We start from the raw sequence: 22784 nt of genomic DNA on the forward strand, positions 1-22784 counted from the left end.
TTGGTTAAGAGTCTTGCTTTGCAACCATGTTGTTTTAAGTAGAGTTCCACTGTGTAAGAATTTGAACGAGTGTCTCCCTCTCCTATAACCCTGGGCTGGCCAATGCCTTCTGTGTAAATTCGGTGGACAGAAACTGTGTTGAGGCCCATTGAGTATATATGTGCGTTTGTCTCCTCATTATTTGACAACTAGTGTTGGTTTGTTTGCATCCCTGTAACTTAGTAGTTCAGCAAAATAGACCGATAGAATAAGCACTGGGCTTGATTCATCATCATCATCATCATCATCGTTTAACGTCCGTTCTCCATGCTAGCATGGGTTGGACGGTTCGACCGGGGATCTGGGAAGCCAGAAGGCTGCACCAGGCTCCAGTCTTATCTGGCAATGTTTCTACAGCTGGATGCCCTTCCTAATGCCAACCACTCCGTGAGTGTAGTGGGTGCTTTTTACGTGCCACCTGCACAGTATTCATTTGACTATAACCTTCGGGGCAGTGCTCCAGCATGGCCACTATCCCATGACCTTGTTTGATTCCTATTTTATAAAAACCACAAAGCAAATTCCATGATTGTGGGATTTGAACCCTAATGTTCTGCCTACTGTACCACCCACTGCCACACTGTTAATGTTTGCTTATGGTGTTCTTCACTCGTTGTTTATGAATCCAACAGAATAACTAGCAAGGTCAGTTTCAGCATCATTTTTTGAACTGAAGGCCAAAGGGATGTAACTAAATACCTAAAATCACTAGACGTTCTGTCACTCCTTCCTTCTCTTATCAAATACATTACACAGATTGTTCAGACAATTCTTGTAGAGTCGTTTTTCAATCTATATTTTATCATCATTGGTTTCATTTTTAGAAATTTTTATTTGGGATTTTATGCAGAGGCATTTTAGGGTTAGCTGTGTTTCTTCAAGTCAATTTGTCTCACAAAAGGAATCAAGCTTGTTTTTTGCCTCGTGTTACCACCAATAAATTGGTCCACAAATATTTGGTCTTCTCTGAAATAAGTTGCAAAAGAAAACGGCTGCCATCATCATCTTTATAATGTCCACTTTTCCATGTTTGCACGAGTTGGATGGAATTTATTGAGGCAGATTTTCTATAAATGGATGTTTTTTCTGTTGCCAACCTTCTCCACATGGCCAAGCATGGTCTTGCAGAATATTGGCAATGGATGACACCACTTGCATGGCAGTGACACTTGTTTACAACTATCATAAGGAGACACAAACATACACACAAATCCACTCTCAAGACTTTGCTCAGTCTGAGGCTCTTGTAAAAGACATTTTCCCCCAAGGTGCTATGCAGTGGGACTGAACCCAGAACCATATGGTTTGTAAGCAAACTTCTTACTACACAGCCACATCTGCATGATAGCAAATAGCATTGGTCCTTGATAGAGTCCCATTTGTTTGAGGTTCTATATAAACTTAGGAAAATAACTCATTGATATATTGGTGAATTATTATCATTATCATGGGTTGAACAAGTCTACTCTGTAACATTCTACCATTGCAACTGATCCCTGTGAGGATGGCCATTTTGAGTTCTTACCTCACCCACTTCTTCCAATGGCTTCCTTGAAATGTTTCCCCTCAGCCATCAGTGTCCTGTACATTTGGTAATTCTTTGCCCAACAAGTATCGACCAATTGTATAATGTTCATTTTAATGCAGTCATCATTTCTGCTTGCCCATCATTTGATTTCTTTCACACGAGGCCATTTTCTCAACTCCTTTGTGTACAGAAACAGGAATAAAATAAAAATAATGAGAATATTAAAAGACCGAGACCTCTGGAAGTGTGCTGTGCGCGAGAAGACCCGGCAGGACAAGTGAGTCCATAAACCGTTTCCTTCTACATGGGATGGAGCCAGCCTACGTATGCATACCTTCCCTTCTTGGGACACAAAACTCTACTTGTGAAGACCTGTTGAGGCAAGTGAGGATCAGGATCAGAATCGAAATCGATCAATGGAAATTGCAGATGTGTTACCAGTGCCGGTAGCATGTAAGAGAACCTTCCGTTTCGCGACCGTTGCCAGCGCCGCCCCGACTGGCCTCGTGCCGGTGGCACGTAAAAAGCACCATCCGTTCGTGGCCGTTTGTCAGCTCTGTCTGGCACCTGTGCGGGTGGCACGTAAAAAGCACCCACTTCACTCACGGAGTGGTTGGCGTTAGGAAGGGCATCCAGCCGTAGAAACACTGCCAGATTTAACTGGGCCTGATGAAGCCTTCTGGCTTCACAGACCCCAGTAGAACCGTCCAACCCATGCTAGCATGGAAAACGGATGCTAAACGATGATGATGATTAAAAATGAACCTGACTGCTCTCAAAAATTAAGTAAAAAAAAAAACAGGAAAATTAATCCAGGATCCTTGCCTGGTACTGGATCAATTCCCAAATCTAATCAGTCTGTACCAATCATGAGGCCAACCATCTCTGAAAGTTTCATTTGAATCCATCCAGTGGTTCTTGAGACATCTTGTCCACAGACAAACAAACACAACTGAAAACAATACCTCTGCCTTCGCTAAGGTGGCGGTAATCATCTCATAACTCGTGAAATTGATGGGTTATTAACTAAGGAATCAATCTACTCTGGTTATGGCATTCAGTTTTTGCTAGTCTGTATCTGCTTGATTGTAAAATAGTAACTCGTGAAGAATTCTTAACAACTGCAAGCAGCAGGTATGGCTATGTGGTTAGGAAGCTTACTTGCCAGCCATTTGGTTTTGGGTTCTGACCTGAAGAAATAAAAAATCTCCTGTCTGAATGTTAACAAAGGACATTAAATACAAAACCTAAACAATCAACGGTCACTTGCAATCTTGTTTAGATTTGATTCTCATTAAAGTGATACTGAAGACCTAATTATTTATTAGATTCATTAATTCATATGTTTTGTTAGCTTCTTCATACTGGCATGAGTTGAATGAAGACTTGTCAAAGCAGTAGATTCCGGCTGGATGCTCCTCCTGTCACAAATGGTGCAGAGTCACACAGTGTATTATTTATAAAGTGTGTAAACAGGTCATCACCATTTTGCACAGATATTTGGAATGTAAATATTCACATACATACATATATATATATTTTGTAGTTTCAGCTCAGAGCTGTGGTACTGCTGTTTTGCTACACTGTTATTACTGAGAGCCTCCTCTAATATGTGGCACTTGGTGAAGAATGGAGTTTGATGTCACTACCCTCATTTGCACCTCTTGCTATGAGGTAGGTTCATCTGGGACTCTCGACAGGAAGAGGTCCAGTTTTGATTTGAAAACACCTACAACAATTTGAGAGGCTGTAGTAGATGCTTGCCCAAGATACCTATTTCTTTACTACCTACAAGGGGCTAAACACAGAGGAGACAAACAAGGACAGACAGGCGGATTAAGTCGATTATATTGACCCCAGTGCATAACTGGGCAAAGTCGACCTCGGTGGAATTTGAACTCAGAACGTAACAGCAGACGAAATACGGCTACACATTTTGCCCGGCGTGCTAACATTTCTGCCAGCTCGCCGCCTCGATACCATGCAATGGGATAGAGACTGAAACCATGTGGTTACAGGATGAACTCCATATCCACACAACCATAACTGCACCTATTTTAAATTAATTTTTGGTATATGGAAACTGTGTGGGAGTCTGTATGAGGAATGATTCCTGTTGTTGGGTGCTAGACTTGATTGACCCTTTGCCAGGATGAATACCACCTCCTGGTACTTGGGTGCCTTTGGTAGTTTCCGTCCAATTTTAAGAATTTAGAACAGGTCTCTGGCCTCAGGGCAACTGCTTACCTTCCATCCAGATAACCCTAAACTTAAGTTACTTTAAAATTAATACTATTTTGTCTTTTCATTTGTAGATTCTTACCTAAATTGATACACAACTGTCCGAGGAGAAGTTACCATTTAAGGAATTCAGTGCAAGGCTACAGTTTTGTTGTTTTCACAAAATCCTTCCTATATTAATGTTGTAGATGGACCAACTTGACTTCTGAGAGCAGTATCTCTAGAATGTTCTTGGTAAGTGTAAAAACAATAACTTGATTAAGTTTCATATTCCAGTCAGGTAGGTTTGAGACCAAATCATTTAACCTTCAATGAATGGCAGTTTATTTAGGTGTGAATAACTAAGCCATAGTGAAATAATTTATTGTAACCAGAATGATTGCTGTTCAATGGATTTTTGAGCCACTCCCAAACAGTTGAAAGTATTCGGGGAGAGGTAGACCCAGGAAGACATGGGATGAGGTAGTCAAGCATGACCATCGAATGTTGGGCCTCACAGAGGCAATAACGAAAGACCGAGATCTCTGGAGATATGCTGTGACTGCAAAGACCCGACAAATAATGTGAGTATGGCTGCTTCCTGCACCAGTTTCGCATAGCCCCAACCCATCCAAAGTATCTTGGATTGCAGAACGACTTGCTGTGCTTGAGGAGACCTATTGAGTCAAGTACATCAACATCAAAATAAATATCAAATGGAAATAGTAGTTGTGATACCTGTGCCGGTGGCACGCAAAAAGCACATCAGAACGTGGCCAATGCCAGCACTGCCTTGACTGGCTTCTGTGCCGGTGGCACATAAAAAGCACCAACCGAACGTGGCCGCTGCCAGCCTCTCCTGGCACCTGTGCTGGTGGCATGTAAAAAGCACCCACTACACTCACGGAGTGGTTGGCGTTAGGAAGGGCATCCAGCTGTAGAAACACTGCCAGATCAGACTGGAGCCTGGTGCAGCCTCCTGGCTTCCCAGACCCCGGTCGAACCATCCAACCCATGCTAGCACGGAAAACGGATGTTAAACAACAACAATGATGATGATGCTAGTTTCAAGTTCAATTCCTTTTGTGTTTATCACTTGGAGAACAGACTCTTATTAGACTTACCCTAGCTATACTGAATAAATAATCTCTGCATCACTTGTATACAATGACACACACAGTTATAGAATCTGCTGACATCACCACTGCTTGTAGAAACATTTTAGGATTTTGCATCTTTTACTATTTTCTGTGGTTTGTGTTTAATTCATTTCTACCTCAATTGTCAAAAGATATCTTTGTGGTCACTGTGATGAAATAATTCTGTTAGGAGACTAGACAGCCATTCATCATTGAATGTCTGTGTTTCATGCTGGCATGGGTTGGCTGGTTTGAGAGGACCTGATGGGCCCAAGGACTGCGTCATGCTCCAATTGTCTTATTTTGGCATGGCTTCTATGGCCAGATACCCTTCTTAATGTCAAACACTTTACAGCAAACACTAGGTGCTTGTGCTAGTTTTGTACCACAAACACTAGTGAGGTCTCCATGCAGCTTGTAAGACCACAGACCTTGAGAGAGGTCATTTTATGCTAGGGTACAAGGAGTTAAAATTTGAGTGAAGGTTCCAGAATAGCTGTAGAGAAGGTACATGATTATTCACATGTAAGAAGAGGGTGGTGGGGTTGTTCAGGGTTGACCTGGCAAGAGAAGGGCTTGGGGTGTTTTCTTCTTCATACTGGTATTGTTTGAGTGAGCAGCCATCCACAGATCTCGGTTCTATATCAGTTTGTGGGTTTTTTTTTTGGTTCTGCTGATCTACTTGGGAATGGCAGTATTTCCAGCAGTATGGTTTTTCAGAATTGACTCGCCTTCCCATCATTAACTACAGGTTCCTTGGTTCAGTGACACCAGCTCCAAACAAGTTAAATTGAGCCAGACGACATTTAAGAAGGCCTAGAGAAATTGAATAGGCATTGTTGTCAGCAATGGTAGCATTAACCAACCTTAAGACCCCTATAGCATTTCACTGAGGCTCAACACAAGGATTTATTTAAAAAGAAAAAATTTGCAACATTTTGTTTGCTTTAATAAGTAAATGTTTTTGTTTATTTTGCAAAACAATTTTGTTTTTTATTTCTCTCTTTCTCTCTACATAGGTTTGAAATTTTTATTTTTCTCTTCATATGTGCAATACTTAATTTTTGAAACTAATTTATTTTGAAGGGAGAAAGAAGACTGGCTGTGAAAAGAAGCAGCTGTATTCAAGTGTGTTGTGTTAGAAATCTCTGCACCAATGCCAACTAAAAAATCTCAGAAATCTAAAAAAAGGAAGAAAACTCCTCATTGCAAAAATGAGGCTGATTCCAGTGATGTAGGGGCCAAAATTGAGCATAATCAAGAGACTGAAGGTGCAATGAAAGAGTCTGACCAAAAACTAGAGAAGACTATCAGATGTGATTTTTGTCACGAAGAGTTTAACCTGAAGAGTCAGTTGCGATCACATCACCTGCTTCATGTTAGTTGCAGACCTTACCGATGCAATTACTGTTCAAAAGGATTTCTTAAGTTAGGGGACCTAACTAAACATGAACGGTCTCATACAGGGGTTAAACCTTTTAAGTGCACCTTCTGTGACAAAGCATTTACAGAATCTGGGACTCTTACTGTGCACACACGCACTCATACCGGAGACAGGCCATTTAAATGTACATACTGCACAAAAGCTTTCATTCAGTCGAGTGACTTGAAGAAGCACACTCGTATTCATACAGGTGAGAAGCCATACAAGTGCTGCTACTGTGATAGGGACTTCTCTGAGTCCAGTTCATTATCGCATCATTCTAAATTACATTTAAATGAACCAACATTTCAATGTATATACTGCAACCAAAAGTTTAAAACATTGACACAGCTTGATGCACACAGTCATACTCACAGTGAAAATAGAATACACAAATGTGGTTATTGTGACAAGTCCTTTGCTCATCTTGGTAACCTTGCAGTGCATACAAAGACTCACATAGAAAAGAAGCCGTTTACATGTGACTTCTGTCCTAAAACATTCTTTAGGACTGGGGATCTCCTAAAACACATCCGTACACATACAGGAGAGAAACCATTTGCATGCAGTTATTGTGATAGAAAGTTTACTGAATCTGGAACATTAAATGTACATTTACGCCGTCATACTGGTGAGAGGCCTTATGTGTGTCCTATCTGTACAAGGGCTTTTATTCAATCAAGTGATCTTAACAAGCACAAAAAGACACACAGAATTAATGACCAATATACACTCAACGAATATTTAGGTTTGCAACAGGTGCAAAATTCAATGCCAGTCAATGAGTCTTCTTATATTGAACACACTAAGATTATTTCAAGGACTTCTTTAACAGAAACCACAGGTTTGCCTCAGTTTAACGAGTCAGAGACACGAATCTATTCGTGTAAGATGTGTGATGAGAAGTTCCCTACAGAAAACGATCTGTCTGCACATATTGTGTATCACCAAGAAGTTGCTTGCAACTCTGTTAATTCTGATTACACTCAACCATATTCCTGTGAATACTGTGAAAAAACGTTTTCACAACTGTCTAATCTTGCTGTTCATACAAAGACCCATCTTGGAGGTAAACCGTATAACTGTGATTTTTGTGATAAAGTCTATATGCGTCCCAGCGACTTGAACAAGCATATGAGATATCACACTGGCGACCGCCCCTATAAATGTGAGATTTGCCAAAAAGCTTTTACTGAGTCTGGTTCATTGAAGATCCACCAGCGAAGCCATACTGGGGAAAGACCTTACAAATGTAGCCTGTGCCCCAAGGCATTTGTACAGTCGAGCGACTTGAAAAAACATATGAGAATTCATACAGGGGAAAAACCTTACAACTGCAAATTTTGCTTGAAGACATTTTCTGAATCTAGCTCTTTAACCGTCCATATGAGAAGTCATACGAAATACCGACCGTATAAGTGTAATGCGTGTGATAGAGCTTTTATACAGTCTGGGGATTTAAAGAAACATCTGAGAACCCACACTGAAGAAGCTACAAGCTATTGCGACGGATATAGGGCTGACACTTCTTTAAGCATGCCAGTTTAAATGTTTACTACAAATTAACTGACCCCAAAATGCTTGGATAACATAAAAAAAGAATATCTTGCAGTGTTATTGTCAAGCAAATTAAATTAAAAAATAAAAGAAATTAAAGACTTTTTCCGGCACAATATTTGGGATCCTACTCTTGAACAATAATTTCAATAAATAATCCATTTGCTAAAAGTCAAAGCCCCAAAGAAAAGAAAAACCCAAACCTTGACCTTTTTGCATGTCAAACTGTGATAGGACTTTTCTAATTCAGTTCTGATCAAAAAACAAATTCAACAGGACTATTTTCATCTCACTGTCTAATTATTCCACTTAAATAAAAAACAAAATTATATTTATTTTGTTTAATTTATATTAATTCTAATTCTTTTGCTGGACAGCAACACTTACGTTTTTGTCCAGTTGAATAGTTGCCTACCCTTTTTTAAAAATAATTATTTAAAATAAAAAGTCGCAGTGAGTTGACCAAAAAATGGTAGAATCTTGAGATTTAATGTCTTATTTTGTTTGATCTTTCTTAAATACAGAGACACAACACAGCAGAAATTTGATTTAATGAAAAACAAACAAATGAAGAACTATTTGTACTTCATTTGGCTACTATGAGGTACTTTGTTTTAATGTACAGGGTTACTATAGCAACTTGGTCATGTCACAAAACTATTTTCTCCCTAATAGGCATGGCTTTGTGGTAAGAAGTTTGCTTCCCAACCACATGGTTCCAGGTTCAGTCACACTGTGTGACACCTTGAGCAAGCATCTTCTACTATAGCCTCAGGCCAACCAAAGTTTTGTGAGTGGATTTGGTAAATGGAAACTGAAAGAAGCCCAGCATCTGTATGTGTGTGTATATATATATATATATATTTATATTTATGTCTGTCTGTCCCCTATCACTACTTGACAACCGGTGTTGGTGCAGTTATGTTCCTGTAACTGAGTGGTTTGGCAAAAGGACCCAAAGAACAAGTACCAGGATTGATTCATCTGGCTAAAAATTCTTCAAGGTGGTGCCCCAGCATGGCCACAGTCTAATGACTGAAACAAATAAAAGATAACACTTTTGTGCTGTACTTCTTGGCAACACATATTACTCTACTTTGCCCTCGTCTACTAAGCTAACAAGGAAAACCTTCGTTGTGGTTGTTGAATATTTAATTATCAGCATTAGCCAGTTGTGTCAACAGTGTATGTGTTTGGGGTGGAATGGAGATCTAAACCATGCTGCCAACAGACGGGGGGAATGGAAAAACTGACAAAAGCCAAAATTAAAAAAAAAAAAAATCATTCTTTACCTTTTATTTGATTCAGTTAGGAAACGGTGGGCCATGCTGGAACAAGTGCCTTGAAAAATTTTTTGTTGAATAAATTGATACCGAGTACTTGCTCTCATTTTTAAAGCTTGGTACTTACTCTCTCAGTTTTTTTGTTGAACCGCTAAGTTACGGGGGAAATAAACACAACACTAGTTGTCAGGTGGTGGTGGAGGACAAAGACACACACACTCACACACATATATATATATATACAATGAGTTTCTTTCAGTTTCCATCTACCAGTTCCACTCACAAGGTTTTTGTTGACCCAAGGCTTGCCTAAGATGTCATGCAGTAGGACTGAACCCAGAACTATGTGATTGGGAAGCAAGCTTCTTACTACACAACCACATCTGTGCCTATTTTATATAAATATTTTTCAGTATTTAGGCATTTGCATATATACTGGCAGTACCACATGAACATTCCATGGTCCATTGTCAGCCATAAAACATCTCTTTACTCATTAATAATATCCTGTCATTTCTTTCAGAATTCTTTGATTAATTTCCAGGAAATCCTGTCTATTCTCTCCGGTCATGTTTTTTCTTCTAACCTGTTTTCTAATTCTGGCTTGTGTGATATATTCTTAGCATATTTTGTCTTGATTAACAATTCTCATTCTCTCTAAATTAGCTTCAGCTTTGTCGTTTGTCACACAACTATCGTACAGACACTTTCCCTTTTCAATAGCATGACAAATTTTTTTTATACCACAGGAGTTTATCATTAATACTTGAATATGAGAGAAAATGCTGTGAATTTAAAGCATAAAGCACCAGTTCTATAATCTTTCATTTCCACTTTTGGTGAAAGGTGTTTGGGCTAAATTTAACCTTTTTTTTTTTAATGTCTCCTTATTTTTCAGGAAGAGTCAACAGTGTTGGAGAGCATTAAGGTTAAAGTTGTAAATGAAAAAAGTTAGTTGACATGGTAGACTGGAAGCCATCTGAATATTGGACAAGAGTTATTTGTATCATGATAATTCATGCAGGGTGTCAAAATGCTGATATTATGGCTGTTGCTCAATGCTCTGTGAATACTGCAAAGACTGTAAAACACGACATAGAAATTATGAAGACCAAGTCCCCCCAGACTGTGATGGTCTTTGGGTGTGTTTCCAGTGAAGGATGACATGCTACCTCAAGATTTTTGAGCAAGGCCTTAGGCTCAGTTCAGATGGCTATGTGAAGCTGCTGGACACTGGTCAAACCCTGGTTGGAGAGGGTTGCTGCTGGAAGTTCATATATGTGGTAGCAAGGTTTGGTTCCTTGCCATAACTCCAGAAAAAAGTCAGAAGTGATGGAGAATTTCTACAACTTCACCAGACCCAATTTCTGCCCCCCCCCCCGATCGTAATCCCGTATGTGGGGTACAGTTGAGAAAGACACTAATCGCTAAGCTGGTGGCCAAGATCAAGGAGGGCTTTGAAGATCTTCCCAGGGACACAATGAAGAATGCATGCACCACATTCCAGAGCCATCTTGAGGCCATGGTGTAAGCTGTGAGCAGCTACTTGGAGTAAACCGTTCTCTTCCAGCTGTACTCTAGTTTTATTTTTGGATGGGATATTGTGTTTTGTTTTGCCAAATTTAGTCGGAATGCCCTGTAGATCTGTTACACCAGTCGGGTGCTGTAATGTGGAAAATTCTAACCTGGAGGGAATAAACACTAAAACTACAACTGTAAGTCATTAACAGTTTTATATTCTGGTGCCTGATCAGACATTTCAATGCAACAAAGTAGAATGTATAATAAAAATTTCATTTAATGTTTATTTCAATATAAAAACAGACATAAAAAAAAAAGGCTTGAACAAGTAACAGGACATCTTTAAAGAATTAATTAGTCTCCATGTCTTCTTTCTTTTCATCATCTGAAAAAGAAAAATTACACGTGTGTGTGTGTTAATTTTAAATTAAACAGTCGCCTTTTTAATATAAATAATATCAAACATAGATTTGAGATAAAAAAATAAACCTTCCTACAGTCAATGCAAAACAACAGTACATGAACACCCATCCATCCATCCTTCTTTCCTCTTCTGTGTGTGTGTCTAAAATTATTGGAGAGCTGACTGACATAAGTGTAGGATAGATAAGAACTGAATTGGTCAGACAGGTCAGATACTTAAAATCCAACTTCCCAAGACCTCAGTTGATGAAAACCAGAGAAAAGGAAGATTAGGTATATTATAAGGGCAAGTGAAAACATGGCAGTTTGTCTTGCAGGGAAGATTTTAGGTAATGAGAAAAGGTCCTTGTAGAACCTATGAAAATTATGTCAGAGAAACGAATTAGGGGAAGAGCTTGTTGTGGTGTAATATAGCAACTCACAGCAACACAATCTACAAGCTTACCTATTTACAATGTAGGGCTGTCCACCACAAACCACTCTATAATCTGTCCTGATCCCCAGTTTATAGTGGAACTCCCTACATAGCTTGTGTTACTGAGAGTTGATATATTACACCAGAACAAGCTCTTCCCATTAATTCACTTCTCTAAAGTAATTTTCATGTAACAGCACAAGTTCTACAAGGACCTTTTCTCATTACCACTTACTGCTTCCCTGCAAAGTAGACCACCTTGTTTTCACCTGCCTTTATATGCCTAATCTTCCTCTTCTCTGCTTTTCATAGTACTGATTCCTCTTTAGTTACCCTACCTCTTTCCTAAGGATTCCCTTCTTTCCCCTCTACTTTTGTCCTTACCACCACTACTCTATCGTTGTCGTTTAATGTCCGCTTTCCATGCTGGCATGAATTGACTGGTGAGTCAGAAGGCTACACCAGGCTCAATCTGATCTGGCAAAGTTTCTACAGCTGGATGCGCTTCCTAATGCCAACCACTTCGAGAGTAGTGGGTGCTTTTGCATGCCATCAGTACGAGAGCCAGTCAGGCGGTTCTGGCAATGACCATGCTCAAAAGGTTTTTTACATGCTACCTGCACTGGAGCCAGTCCGGTGGCACTGGCAACGACCACACTCGAATGTTGTTGTTTTTTTTAATATTTGTAAACACTGCAATGAAATGCATCTTTAGCCATATACTTTGGATGAGGGTGAGCTGGCTTCACCCAATGGAATTCTTAGAACTTGTCTTACTTCAGGACATCATGGCTTTTTATTATGTATAAACATAGTTACAGCATAAGTCGGGATTCTCTTGAAACAGCTGTTAGCATAAGACATAAGTCTCTTCTTTATTCGGTATCTTGTGAATATAAGCGATAAGCCTACTTAGGTTTATCTGTCTTTTTACTTCTATAGAGGCAGAAGGGGTGTGATTTGAAGGAGATTTGGTTGCTATTTCTGTTCTGACAGTGGAAGTTGGCTGTGTTTAAAGTTAGATGTTGGGATGTAAGGCTTCCCAGATGAAACAGGATTAAGATAACTGGCAACCCACCATACTCTACACTTGTTTGACTCATGCCAACATATAAAACTGGTTTGAAATGGTAAGACGCAGGATTACACACAGACACGTGGAGAATCAATTTGATCATTAAAAGTTGAGAAAAGGCATAATTATTATTATGGAGATGGTGTCCTGGCAGAATCATTAGCATACTGGGCAAAAATGCTTAGAGACATTTCATATGTTCTGGGTTCAAATCTCACAAATGTCTACTTTGCCTTTCATCCTTTTGAGGGTTGATGAAATAAGTACTAGTTATGCACTGGAGTCAATGTAATTAACTAGCCCCTTCACCCCAAATTTCTGACCTTGTGCCGACAGAAGAAAGGACTATTATTAATATTATGAAGGTGGTGAGCTGGCGACCAATTATTAGCATGTTGGATAAAATACTCAGCAGCATGTCTTCAGGTTATGTTTTGAGCTCAAATACAGACATGGTTGGCTTTGCCTTTCATTCATTTAGGGGCCGATAAATAAAGTACGAATTGAACACTGGAGTCAATATAATCGACTTAGCCAGGCACCTGAAATTGCCGGCCTTGTGCCAAAATGCGAAATCATCATCATTATTATTAGCAGCAGCAGCACTTTTATGCAAATGAAGACAGGGTTATCATTTCTGATAACAATATCTGTTAAATTTCTCTAGGTCTTTCAACTGCAATCTGACCTCGTCAGATAAAAGTATCTCAATCTTTATTGAAAAAAATATATATATAGACACATATCAAGAAGGGCTTTTTTTAAAACTCTTTCAAACAAACAATTAAGGTTTATTAATATGTTTGTGCATGTTTAATCTGACCTTTGACCTGCTTGCTGAGCTATTTTGATTTAGGTGAATAAATGGTTATCTTTGCATTTCAATCTAAGCTCTAACACAATTGTGTGTGTATATATATCATCATCATCGTTTAACGTCTGCTTTCCATGCTAGCATGGGTTGGACGATTTTGACTGAGGGCTGGCGAACCAGATAGCTGCACCAAGCTCCAATCTTGATCTGGCAGAGTTTCTACAGCTGGATGCCCTTCTTAACGCCAAGAGTGTAGTTGGTGCTTTTACGTGCCACTGGCATGGGGCCAGTAAGGCGGTACTGGCAATGACCTCACTCGAATCTTTTTACACATGCCACCTGCACAGGTGCCAGTAAGGCGACATTGGTAATGATCACGCTCGAATGGTGCCGGCACAGAGCAAGTTGGCTGCTCTGGCAACGATCATGTTCGGATGGTGCTCTTGGCACCCTACAAGCACAGGTACAAGTGCCAGTAAGGCGATGCTGGTAACGATCACACTCGAATGGTGCCCTTTTATGTACCACTAGCACGGAAGCTGGTTAGCCGCTTTGTCAATGATCACCCTTGTATGGTGCTCTTTGCATCCTGCTAGCACAGATGCTAGTCATTGAATTTGATTTTGTTTTCACTTGCCTCAACAGGTCTTCACAAGAAGAGTTTAGTGACCAAAGAAGGAAAAGGTACGCATAAGTGGGCTGGTTACGCTCCTGGCATAGGCCACAGGTTATGGTCTCATTTGGCTTGCTGGGTCTTCTCAAGCACAGCATATTTCCAAAAGTCTCGGTCACTAGTCATTTCCTTGGTGAGGCCTAATGTTCAAAGGTTGTGCTTTACCACTTCGTCCCAGGTCTTCTTATGTGTCCATAGCTTACACTGGGTACATCTTATAGAGTTTCTACCAATGCCTCTACTACAGATTGAGCAGGGCCATCTACCTGAAGGGATTTGTGGTTTGCCTGCCTTCCTACTTATTAGGACTTTGGTTTTAGCAAGGTTGATTCTAAGGCCCTTTGATTCTAATCCTTGTTTCCACACTTGAAACTTCTCCTCTAGTTCTGATAGTGACTCAGCAATTAGAGCAAGATCATCAGCATAGAGGAGCTCCCAGGGGCATCCTGTCTTCAATTCCTCTGTTATTGCTTGGAAGGCTATGATAAATAGGAGGGGGCTGAGGACTGAAACTTGGTGGACCCCTACCTCTACCCTGAATTCTTCAGTGTATTTGTTGCCAACCCTCACCTTACAGCGTCCCTGTACATGGCTTGCACAGCTCTCACTAACCATTCATCTATCCCTAGTTTCCTCATTGACCACCAGATAAGGGATCAGGGGACCCTGTCAAAGGCTTTTTCCATGTCAACAAAAGCCAGGTACAGGGGCTTATCTTTGGCTAGCTATTTCTCCCGAAGGCGGCGAGCTGGCAGAACCATTAGCATGCCGGGCGAAATGCATGGCCGTATTTCGTCTGCCGTAACGTTCTGAGTTCAAATTCCACTGAGGTCGACTTTGCCTTTCATCCTTTTGGGATCGATTAAATAAGTACCAGTTACACACTGGGGTCGATGTAATCGACTTAATCTGTGTGTCTGTCCTTATTTGTCCCCTCTGTGTTTAGCCCCTTGTGGGTAGTAAAGAAATAGGTATTTCTCCTGCAGCTGTCTTACTGCTACACCAGTCATTGGGTATGACTCCTTCGTGTATTACCTGGTTAACTATACAGGTGACTAGGCTATAGCTGACACTGCCAGATATTTTGAGCATCTCTGGTAATTCCAGATCGGCCTGGGGCTTTCCCTGTCTTCATACTTCTAATTGCCTTATCTACCAAGGTACCTCTGTTGGGTTGACATTCGGCAGACTCTCTTTCTCCCATTCATTTTCTTTATTCAGCAACCGTTCATAATGGCGTCTCCAAACCTCTCTCTTTGCATCCTCATTTAGCACAAGTGAACCATCATCCATGCGAACACATTTCTCTCCTACTACATCATGATTCTCTCTCACACACCGTCTTGCAATATGAAATACCTCAAGTCTTTGGTCCTCATGGCGCAGAACATTGGCAAATTTTTTCTTATCTGTTTCCCCTCTGGCTAAATAAACCTGCCTCCTAGCTTCCCTTCTGGCAGTCTGATATACTTCCCTGCTACCACTGCTCTCCCAGTCCTTCCAAGCCTGTTTCTTTTGTCTAATAGCCTTGTCAACAACATTGTTCTACCACCACGTTATTTTGGGTAGAGAGGGGACTTTGCACCATCCACAGATCTGGTTGGTGGCCCTTAGCAGGTTGTCCCGTAGGAACCTCCAGTTGTCTTCTATACCATGTGAAGCTATATCCCCTTCTATTTTGTCAAAGGCTTCGAGTAATATGTCTCTAAATATCTGTTCATTTGCAGGATCTTTAAGTCTCTAGATCCTTCTTGTTGCTGGGCATCCATTTAGCCCTGATCCTGAAGTCACTAACTACCAGTCTATGTTGTGGGATACATTCTTCGCCTGGGAAGGTTTTGGCATTTATAAGCAGCCATCTTTCCTTTTTTTTTGGTGAGGATGTAGTCAATCTGACTAGTGTGTCTGCCTGAGTGGTAGGTGGCTAGCAGATTTTCTGAAGTTAGTATTGCAAACCATAAGACCATTTGTATCACAGAACTCCAGCAGCCTGGTTCCCTCCTCATTGCGAGAGCCAATACCGTAGCCTCCATGTATGCCATGGAAGCCCTCGACATGTTGTCCAACATGTCCATTGAAGTCACCAGCCACAAAGAGAAGGTCTCTGTCATTTGTCAATGCGGTAGTCTGCAAGAGGGTGTCATAGAATTAGTCTTTCTGTCTATCAGGTAGCCCTGGCTGAGGGGCATAGGCCGAGATAATGGTTGCTAACCCATGATGGAGCACTAATCTAATCTTAAGTATTCTGACTACCTCAATTACCTTATCTACCCATTTCTCCACACACACACACACACACACAAATATTTGGTTCAAAATGATACACAAAAGACAGTGACAGGTGAGAGATTATCAAACAGGATGCACAGGAAAAAATAGAAGTTTTTGATGTTCTGAACCTATGCTCTCCTACAGAAAGGAATGAGGTATAATATACCATGTCCGGATTAAACACAAATTACATCTATACATGAGGAGGTACAGAAGGTAATGGTGGGAGTTGCATTATACGAGATCGTTTGGAACAGGAGTCGTTGGACTAAACATTTGAGTCAGACAAAGTTATCTCCCTGTCACTAAAAATACAATCAAGCCTCACTGAGCCGCAGCTTTTTGTAGCTTGGTGCCTCATGGTAATTATCCATATTTTCGTATTTTATCTTATGCAGCATCTGCCCCTTTTTTACATCTTTGTGTGAATTAGTGCCCTTTCTTATTTTAAATTTTTCAAGAAATTATGGGAGTGAAGACTTCATCAACATTGCTTTTAACACCCATTTTTCCATGCTTGTTTGGGTTGCTTGAAATTTGCAGAGGTAGATATTCTACAGCCAGATCCTCACCTGTTTCCGTTTGAGATAATATTTTCTCTGCAGGAAGACATATTTTTATGCCAGATAGGAAACAAATGACACTACTTGTATGATTGTGACACTCGTTTATAACTCACGTGACAAGGGCACACGTAAACACACACACATCTGACCCACGAGAGCATAGAAAAGTGGTTGTTGAAACGACAACGATTCTATACATACACATAAAATGCACTCAGTCCACTCTGTGTAGTGGTTGGTGTTAGGAAGGGCATCCAGCCGTAAAAACCCTGCCAAAACAGACACAGAAGTCTGGTGCATCTCTCTGGCATACCAGTTCCAGTCAAACTGCCCAACCCATGCTAGCATGGAAAGCGGACGTTAAATGACGATGATGACATGCACGTGTACAGGCTTCTTTCAGCTTCTGTCCCCTGGCTCCACTCACAAGGCTTTCTATGTCAGGGCCCATAGTTGAGGAGACTTGCCCAAGGTGCTGCACAGTGGGATTGAACTCTAGATCTCATGTTTGAGAAGCAAACTTCTAAACCATACAACCATGTCTGCACCGAAAATGCAACAACATCACATCGGATCTTGGCATGGCTTCCTTTAGGTTTCAGTCCCTCTCTTAACACAATGTTTAACTTATATTTTAATTCCAACAAAGAGTTTTTTTTTTTTTTTAAAACTGTGTTGAGATTTCCTGCTTTTTGTGAGCTGACAATGCCACCAAAAGGTTAACCCTTTCGTTGCCAACCCGGCTGAAACCGGTTCTGGCTCTGAGTACAAATGTCTTGTTTTCCTAAGTTTTGAATTAAAATCTTCCACCAAACCTTAGAAACAATTTATGTTCCTAACACTAGCTTAATGATAACAAAGTTATTTTACTAAATTCTTTGTTATACTTTAGATTGATTGAAAGAAACACAGAGCATCTCAAAATAAATACAGAATGAAAGAGTTAAGGGCCACTGGTCAAACCAAAATAATATAGTCCCCCCCCTCCTCAAAAAAAAAATGGCTCTCAGTGAGTTACAATGAGAGTTATAGTTGATTTGGTCAACTGAACATATTGCCTGTGAAATCAACGTGGTTCTCATGGAGATTCAGCATGACAGAATATAACAAGGCCGGGCCCTTTGAAATACTTAATCTGGTGGTTGTGGACGTGGATATACTCAGAATATGGAGAAGAAAATTGGTTTGTTGAAGTGGCTGACATCTCATCATTGCAATATTTGTTTTCCTTCATTCCAGCATTATACTTCTAAAGAACAAAGCACTTTGCTGCTTCTTTACTCTAGATTAAGGAGGATTACATTATTCAATATATCTCTCCTTAAGGGAGACTTAACTGCCATTTCTAGCTGGTTGTGAGACCATGCAGAGGCTAGATCCTGGGTTTATTCTGGTTGCATTCAAAGACATGAAATTGCAAGGAAATGCCTTGAGATTAGATATTATAAACTAGGTGTACAACTGAAACTAAGACCCAGTTACCAATGAGACCATACCATCACCACCAATAATAATAATAATAATCCTTTCTACTAAAGACACAAGGCCTGAATTTTTTTTTTTTGGCAAGGGCACTAGTCAATTACATTAACCCCAAGCGTTTCACTGGTACATATCTTATTGACCCCAAAAGGATGAAAGGCAAAGTTGATCTTGGCAAAATTTGAACTCTTAAGACAGATGGAATGTCACGAACCATTTTGCCTGGCATGCTAATGATTCTGCTAGTTCGCTGCCTTACTGATAATAATAATGATGATTTCAATTGACCTTGAACTTACTGATCTTCGAAGAATAAGGGGTTAATTTTGTGTCAACAAGATTTTGAATTGAGAACATAAATAGCTGAAGTTAATCTGGCCATTCCCTCTATTTGCTATAATAAAGAAAGCAGCTTATTAATTTGTATGGAATAACTTTTACTAAAAGTAAGCAATTGTTAAAGTCTACATTGTCTAGAAAATTCTTATAAATTCCAATTATAACATACTTTATCACACTTGGTTTTCAAATTTTTATTATTGAAGATTTCAACTTCATGATTCAATTACAAAACTAATTTTTATTTACTGCGACATAGTCATCTTATACTGTGAGACAGTGTTCTTAATGTCTCTGTTTTATTTCTTCTGGAAGTATAAAGGTTGCCCAAATATTTTCAACTCTACTTTCTACAGACATATCATTAAAAACATTTTTCCAGCATCAGCTGAAGGATGTTGACTCCAGTATCCTTTCATATTTGTTGGATGCTTTTAAAGAAATAGAAAGCAGAAAAAGAAATGCTAATTGTACCAAATATAAATTTGTCTATTTGATGGAGAACAACTACACTGAATCCTTCTACCATTCTGCATAGTTTAGTCAATCCTTAGGCATTAGAGCTATTCATTATTAAGAAGAATTTTAAGAAGCCAATACCCTCAATTGGTGAATGGCAGCAGATATTTACCTTCAAGAATGCCCTCCAGGTCATGAATAGCAGAAATTAAAACATGGAACTGTTTGCGTCTTAAGTCCAACTGAAAGCAGATAAAAGTAAAAAGTGAAATGTAATAAAGAAAATAAATCATGAAGAGTCGTTATCTTCTTTCCTTTTAAATGGTTCTTGAGTTGAGTATCATCTCTGTTGAGATTACATCAATGTTGTTTGCTGCTGTCTCCTCTATGCACAGAGGATGACAACTTGGATTCAACACTGAAACTTAATTAACATATGTTAATTCTTTTCTACTCTAGGCACAAGGCCTGAAATTTTGGGTGGTGGTGGGAGGCAGTAGATTAGATTGACCCCAGTACACAATTGTTACTTAATTTATCGACCCCGAAAAGATGAAAGGCAAAGCTGACCTCGGCAGAATTAACATATGTTAATTCTACAATGTCTTGGCCACAAAGATTGCAAGAATACAACTATTGACAACTCTGCTGATTTTTGTATCTGTTTTATTAACTACACAAGGTCTAATAAAAAAAAAGTATTGGAATTGTTACTATGGTAACAGAGCTCAAATAAGCAGTGAGGGCACTTGGCACAGATGGATCTTAGACTCTGTTGTGCATGCACACTAAGTTATATTGTTCTCACTCACTTTTATTGTTTGTAGCAGTACTTAGCAGTAAAGTGTGTAGAGTGTGGTCATCTCAAAAAGAAGATGGAAACTCTTTGAAAATGGTCATAGCAGGTGATGAATTGTGGGTCTATGGCTAGGATCCTGAAAGCAAGGCTCAGTCTTTGCAGTAGAAGACCCTAACTAGATTTTAAGACATCAAGGGAACACAAGGGAATGTGATAAGGCAGCTGCTCACTATCCCTTAAAAGGAGTTCCAAGAATGCTTCCATCAATGGAAATGATCACTGGATAAAATGTGTGGCTTCAGAAGGGGTCTACTTTGAAGGAGATTAAATGTCAAATTGCTATGCATTTTAGCTTTCTTTTTATAACTCCAGTCCTGATACTTTTCGATCAGGCCCTGTATAATAAATCTCCTGTGTACAGGTGATTCATTATTCATTAAGACTAATAGAGCATTCCAGCTGAAAGGGAACCAAGCTTGAAAAATGGAGCCTTTCAGATTGCCTGAAAACTTTTCTAACAGAAATCGTCCTTGTATGTGGATTTCAATCTTGGGTCTTAATAATTAATTCTAGATTTAAGTATTTTCAATGTCTGAAGTTTGGTAGTACAGTACATGTATGCATCAACATTTGGAATGTTATTCTCTGAAATATCTGAACCTTACATTTTGAAATTATTTTTCTCACTTTTCGAACTCCTTCTCCTGGAAAACAAATTTAACATCCAGAATCTTTCCCTATTATTTGATTGTAATGTGTTCTTGGAGTAGATTGCAGGAATGACGTTTCAAAAGTAGAAAATGTCTCAATCTTGAGACATTAGAGGTTAAATATGGTGCCAAATTTAGTGAAATCTTCCAATTCAGCTCAGGCCCCTAATTTGAATGCCCATAAAATCAGAATTGTACATAGTTGTAGAATTTACAAATCAAAGTGTTTTGTGTCATAAAAGATCCAACCAATATATTTTTCTTTTTCTTTTTGCATACTAAATAGAACTGAAGAAGATAATTTACAGAATTAAAATGTAATTTTATAGATTACACACTGGTTTGCAACATGGAATCAAAATGGTAAATAACTTACTAATGGAAAAGATAGCTTTACTTACTTTCTCTTGTATTTGATTCTTGTGATTTTTCAATTTCACCAGCTCTTTATCCAGCTCTTGTAGCTGTCTGTAAAATAAAAAATTATATATCATCATTACATACATATATATATATATCATCATCATCATTGTTTAACGTCCACTTTCCATGCTAGCATGGGTTGGACGATTTTGACTGAGGGCTGGCGAACCAGATGGCAGCACCAGGCTCCAAGTGGGCGCTTTCTACATGCCACCGGCACAGGGGCCAGTAAGGTGGTACTGGCAATGACCTTGCTCGAATCTTTTTACACATGCCACTGGCACAGGTACCAGTAAGGCGATGTTGGTAACAATCATGCTCAAATGGTGCCCTTTTACGTGCCACTGGTACGGAAGCCAGTTGGCTGCTTTGGCAATGATCACGCTATGATAGTGCTCTTGGCACCCTACAAGCACAGGTACAAGTGCCAGTAAGGTGACTCTGGTAACAATCACACTCAAATGGCACCCTTTTATGTGCCACTGGCACGGAAGCCGGTTAGCCACTCTGTCAAACGATCACACTCGTATGGTGCTCTTTGCACCCCGCTAGCACGGATGCCAGTCGAATTTGATTTTGATTTCACTTGCCTCAACAGGTCTTCGCAAGCAGAGTTTAGTGATCAAAGAAGGAAAAGGTATGCATAAACGGGCTGGTTACGCTCCTGGCATAGGCCACAGGTTATGGTCTCATTTGGCTTGCTGGGTCTTCTCAAGCACAGCATATTTCCAAAAGTCTCTGTCATTAGTCATTTCCTTGGTGAGGCCTAATGTTCAAAGGTCATGCTTCATCATCCCAGGTATACCTCTTCCACAGGTTCCCTCAACCGCTAGGGTGTGGCACTTTTTCACACAGTTATTCTCATCCATTCTTGCCACATGACCATACCAGCGCAGTCGTCTCTCTTGCACACCACATCTAATGCTTCTTAGGTCCAACTTTTCTCTCAAGGTACTTACACTCTGTCGAGTATGCACACTGACATTACACATCCATTGGATCATAATGGCTTCATTCCTTGTGAGCTTATGCATGTCCTCAGCAGTCACAGCCCATGTTTCACTGCCATGTAGCATGGCTGTTCATACACAAACATCATACAGTAACCTTTTACTTTGAGTGAGAGGCCCTTTGTCACCAGCAGAGGTAAGAGCTCTCTGAGCTTTGCCCAATCTATTCTTATTCTAGCAGCTACACTTTCAGCGCACCCTCCTCCGCTACTGACTTGGTCAACTAAGTAACGGAAGCTATCAACTACTTCTAGTTTTTCTCCCTGGAATGTGGCGGAAGTTGGTCTCTCTCTATATATATATGTATAGATACTGTTGTATCTTGAGAGGGTCATTATACTAATAATAAATACATGCACTGGTTCTATTTCACTTCTTTATTTGTCAATTGGTTAACCATTTAACCAATTAATTAATCATGTGTTTGATTAATTGTTCAATCAATCATTCAATCAGTTAGATTGCCAAAGTCCTTTTCTTGTCATCTGCAACCTCATCAATGACTGTGTGGTCCAGAAGTTTGATTACCAATCATGTGGTTTGGGGTTCAGTTCCACTGCATACCACCTTGGGCAAGTGTCTTCTATTTTAATCCAGAGTCAACCAAAGTCTTCT

At 39.8% G+C, this 22784-nt stretch overlaps 2 protein-coding genes across 7 annotated transcripts in view; one reads left to right on the plus strand and one right to left on the minus strand.

Annotated features, from left to right (window-relative positions):
* Positions 1-8237, plus strand: part of LOC115212927 (zinc finger protein 271) — an 11235-nt gene extending 2998 nt beyond the window's left edge. For 2 of the 4 annotated variants that reach the window (XM_029781757.2, XM_029781758.2), the window contains exons 2-3: positions 3883-4042; positions 6013-8237. In XM_029781757.2, coding sequence (XP_029637617.1) covers positions 6083-7897 — 1815 coding nt within the window. In that variant the 5' untranslated portion in view covers positions 3883-4042; positions 6013-6082 and the 3' untranslated portion in view covers positions 7898-8237. The remainder of the gene's footprint in view (positions 1-3882; positions 4043-6012) is intronic. The other 2 variants (XM_036503942.1, XM_036503943.1) reach the window with 1 other exon arrangement.
* A 2732-nt stretch (positions 8238-10969) lies between these two features.
* Positions 10970-22784, minus strand: part of LOC115213141 (THO complex subunit 7 homolog) — a 107000-nt gene continuing 95185 nt past the window's right edge. For all 3 annotated transcript variants that reach the window (XM_029782074.2, XM_036503945.1, XM_036503944.1), the window contains exons 6-8: positions 21138-21204; positions 19400-19469; positions 10970-11095 (exon numbers count right to left, since the gene is read on the minus strand). In XM_029782074.2, the coding sequence (XP_029637934.1) occupies positions 11061-11095; positions 19400-19469; positions 21138-21204 (172 nt within the window). In that variant the 3' untranslated portion in view covers positions 10970-11060. The remainder of the gene's footprint in view (positions 11096-19399; positions 19470-21137; positions 21205-22784) is intronic.

The sequence above is a fragment of the Octopus sinensis genome, linkage group LG6, assembly GCF_006345805.1.
Source record: "Octopus sinensis linkage group LG6, ASM634580v1, whole genome shotgun sequence".
NCBI lineage: Eukaryota > Metazoa > Mollusca > Cephalopoda > Octopoda > Octopodidae > Octopus > Octopus sinensis.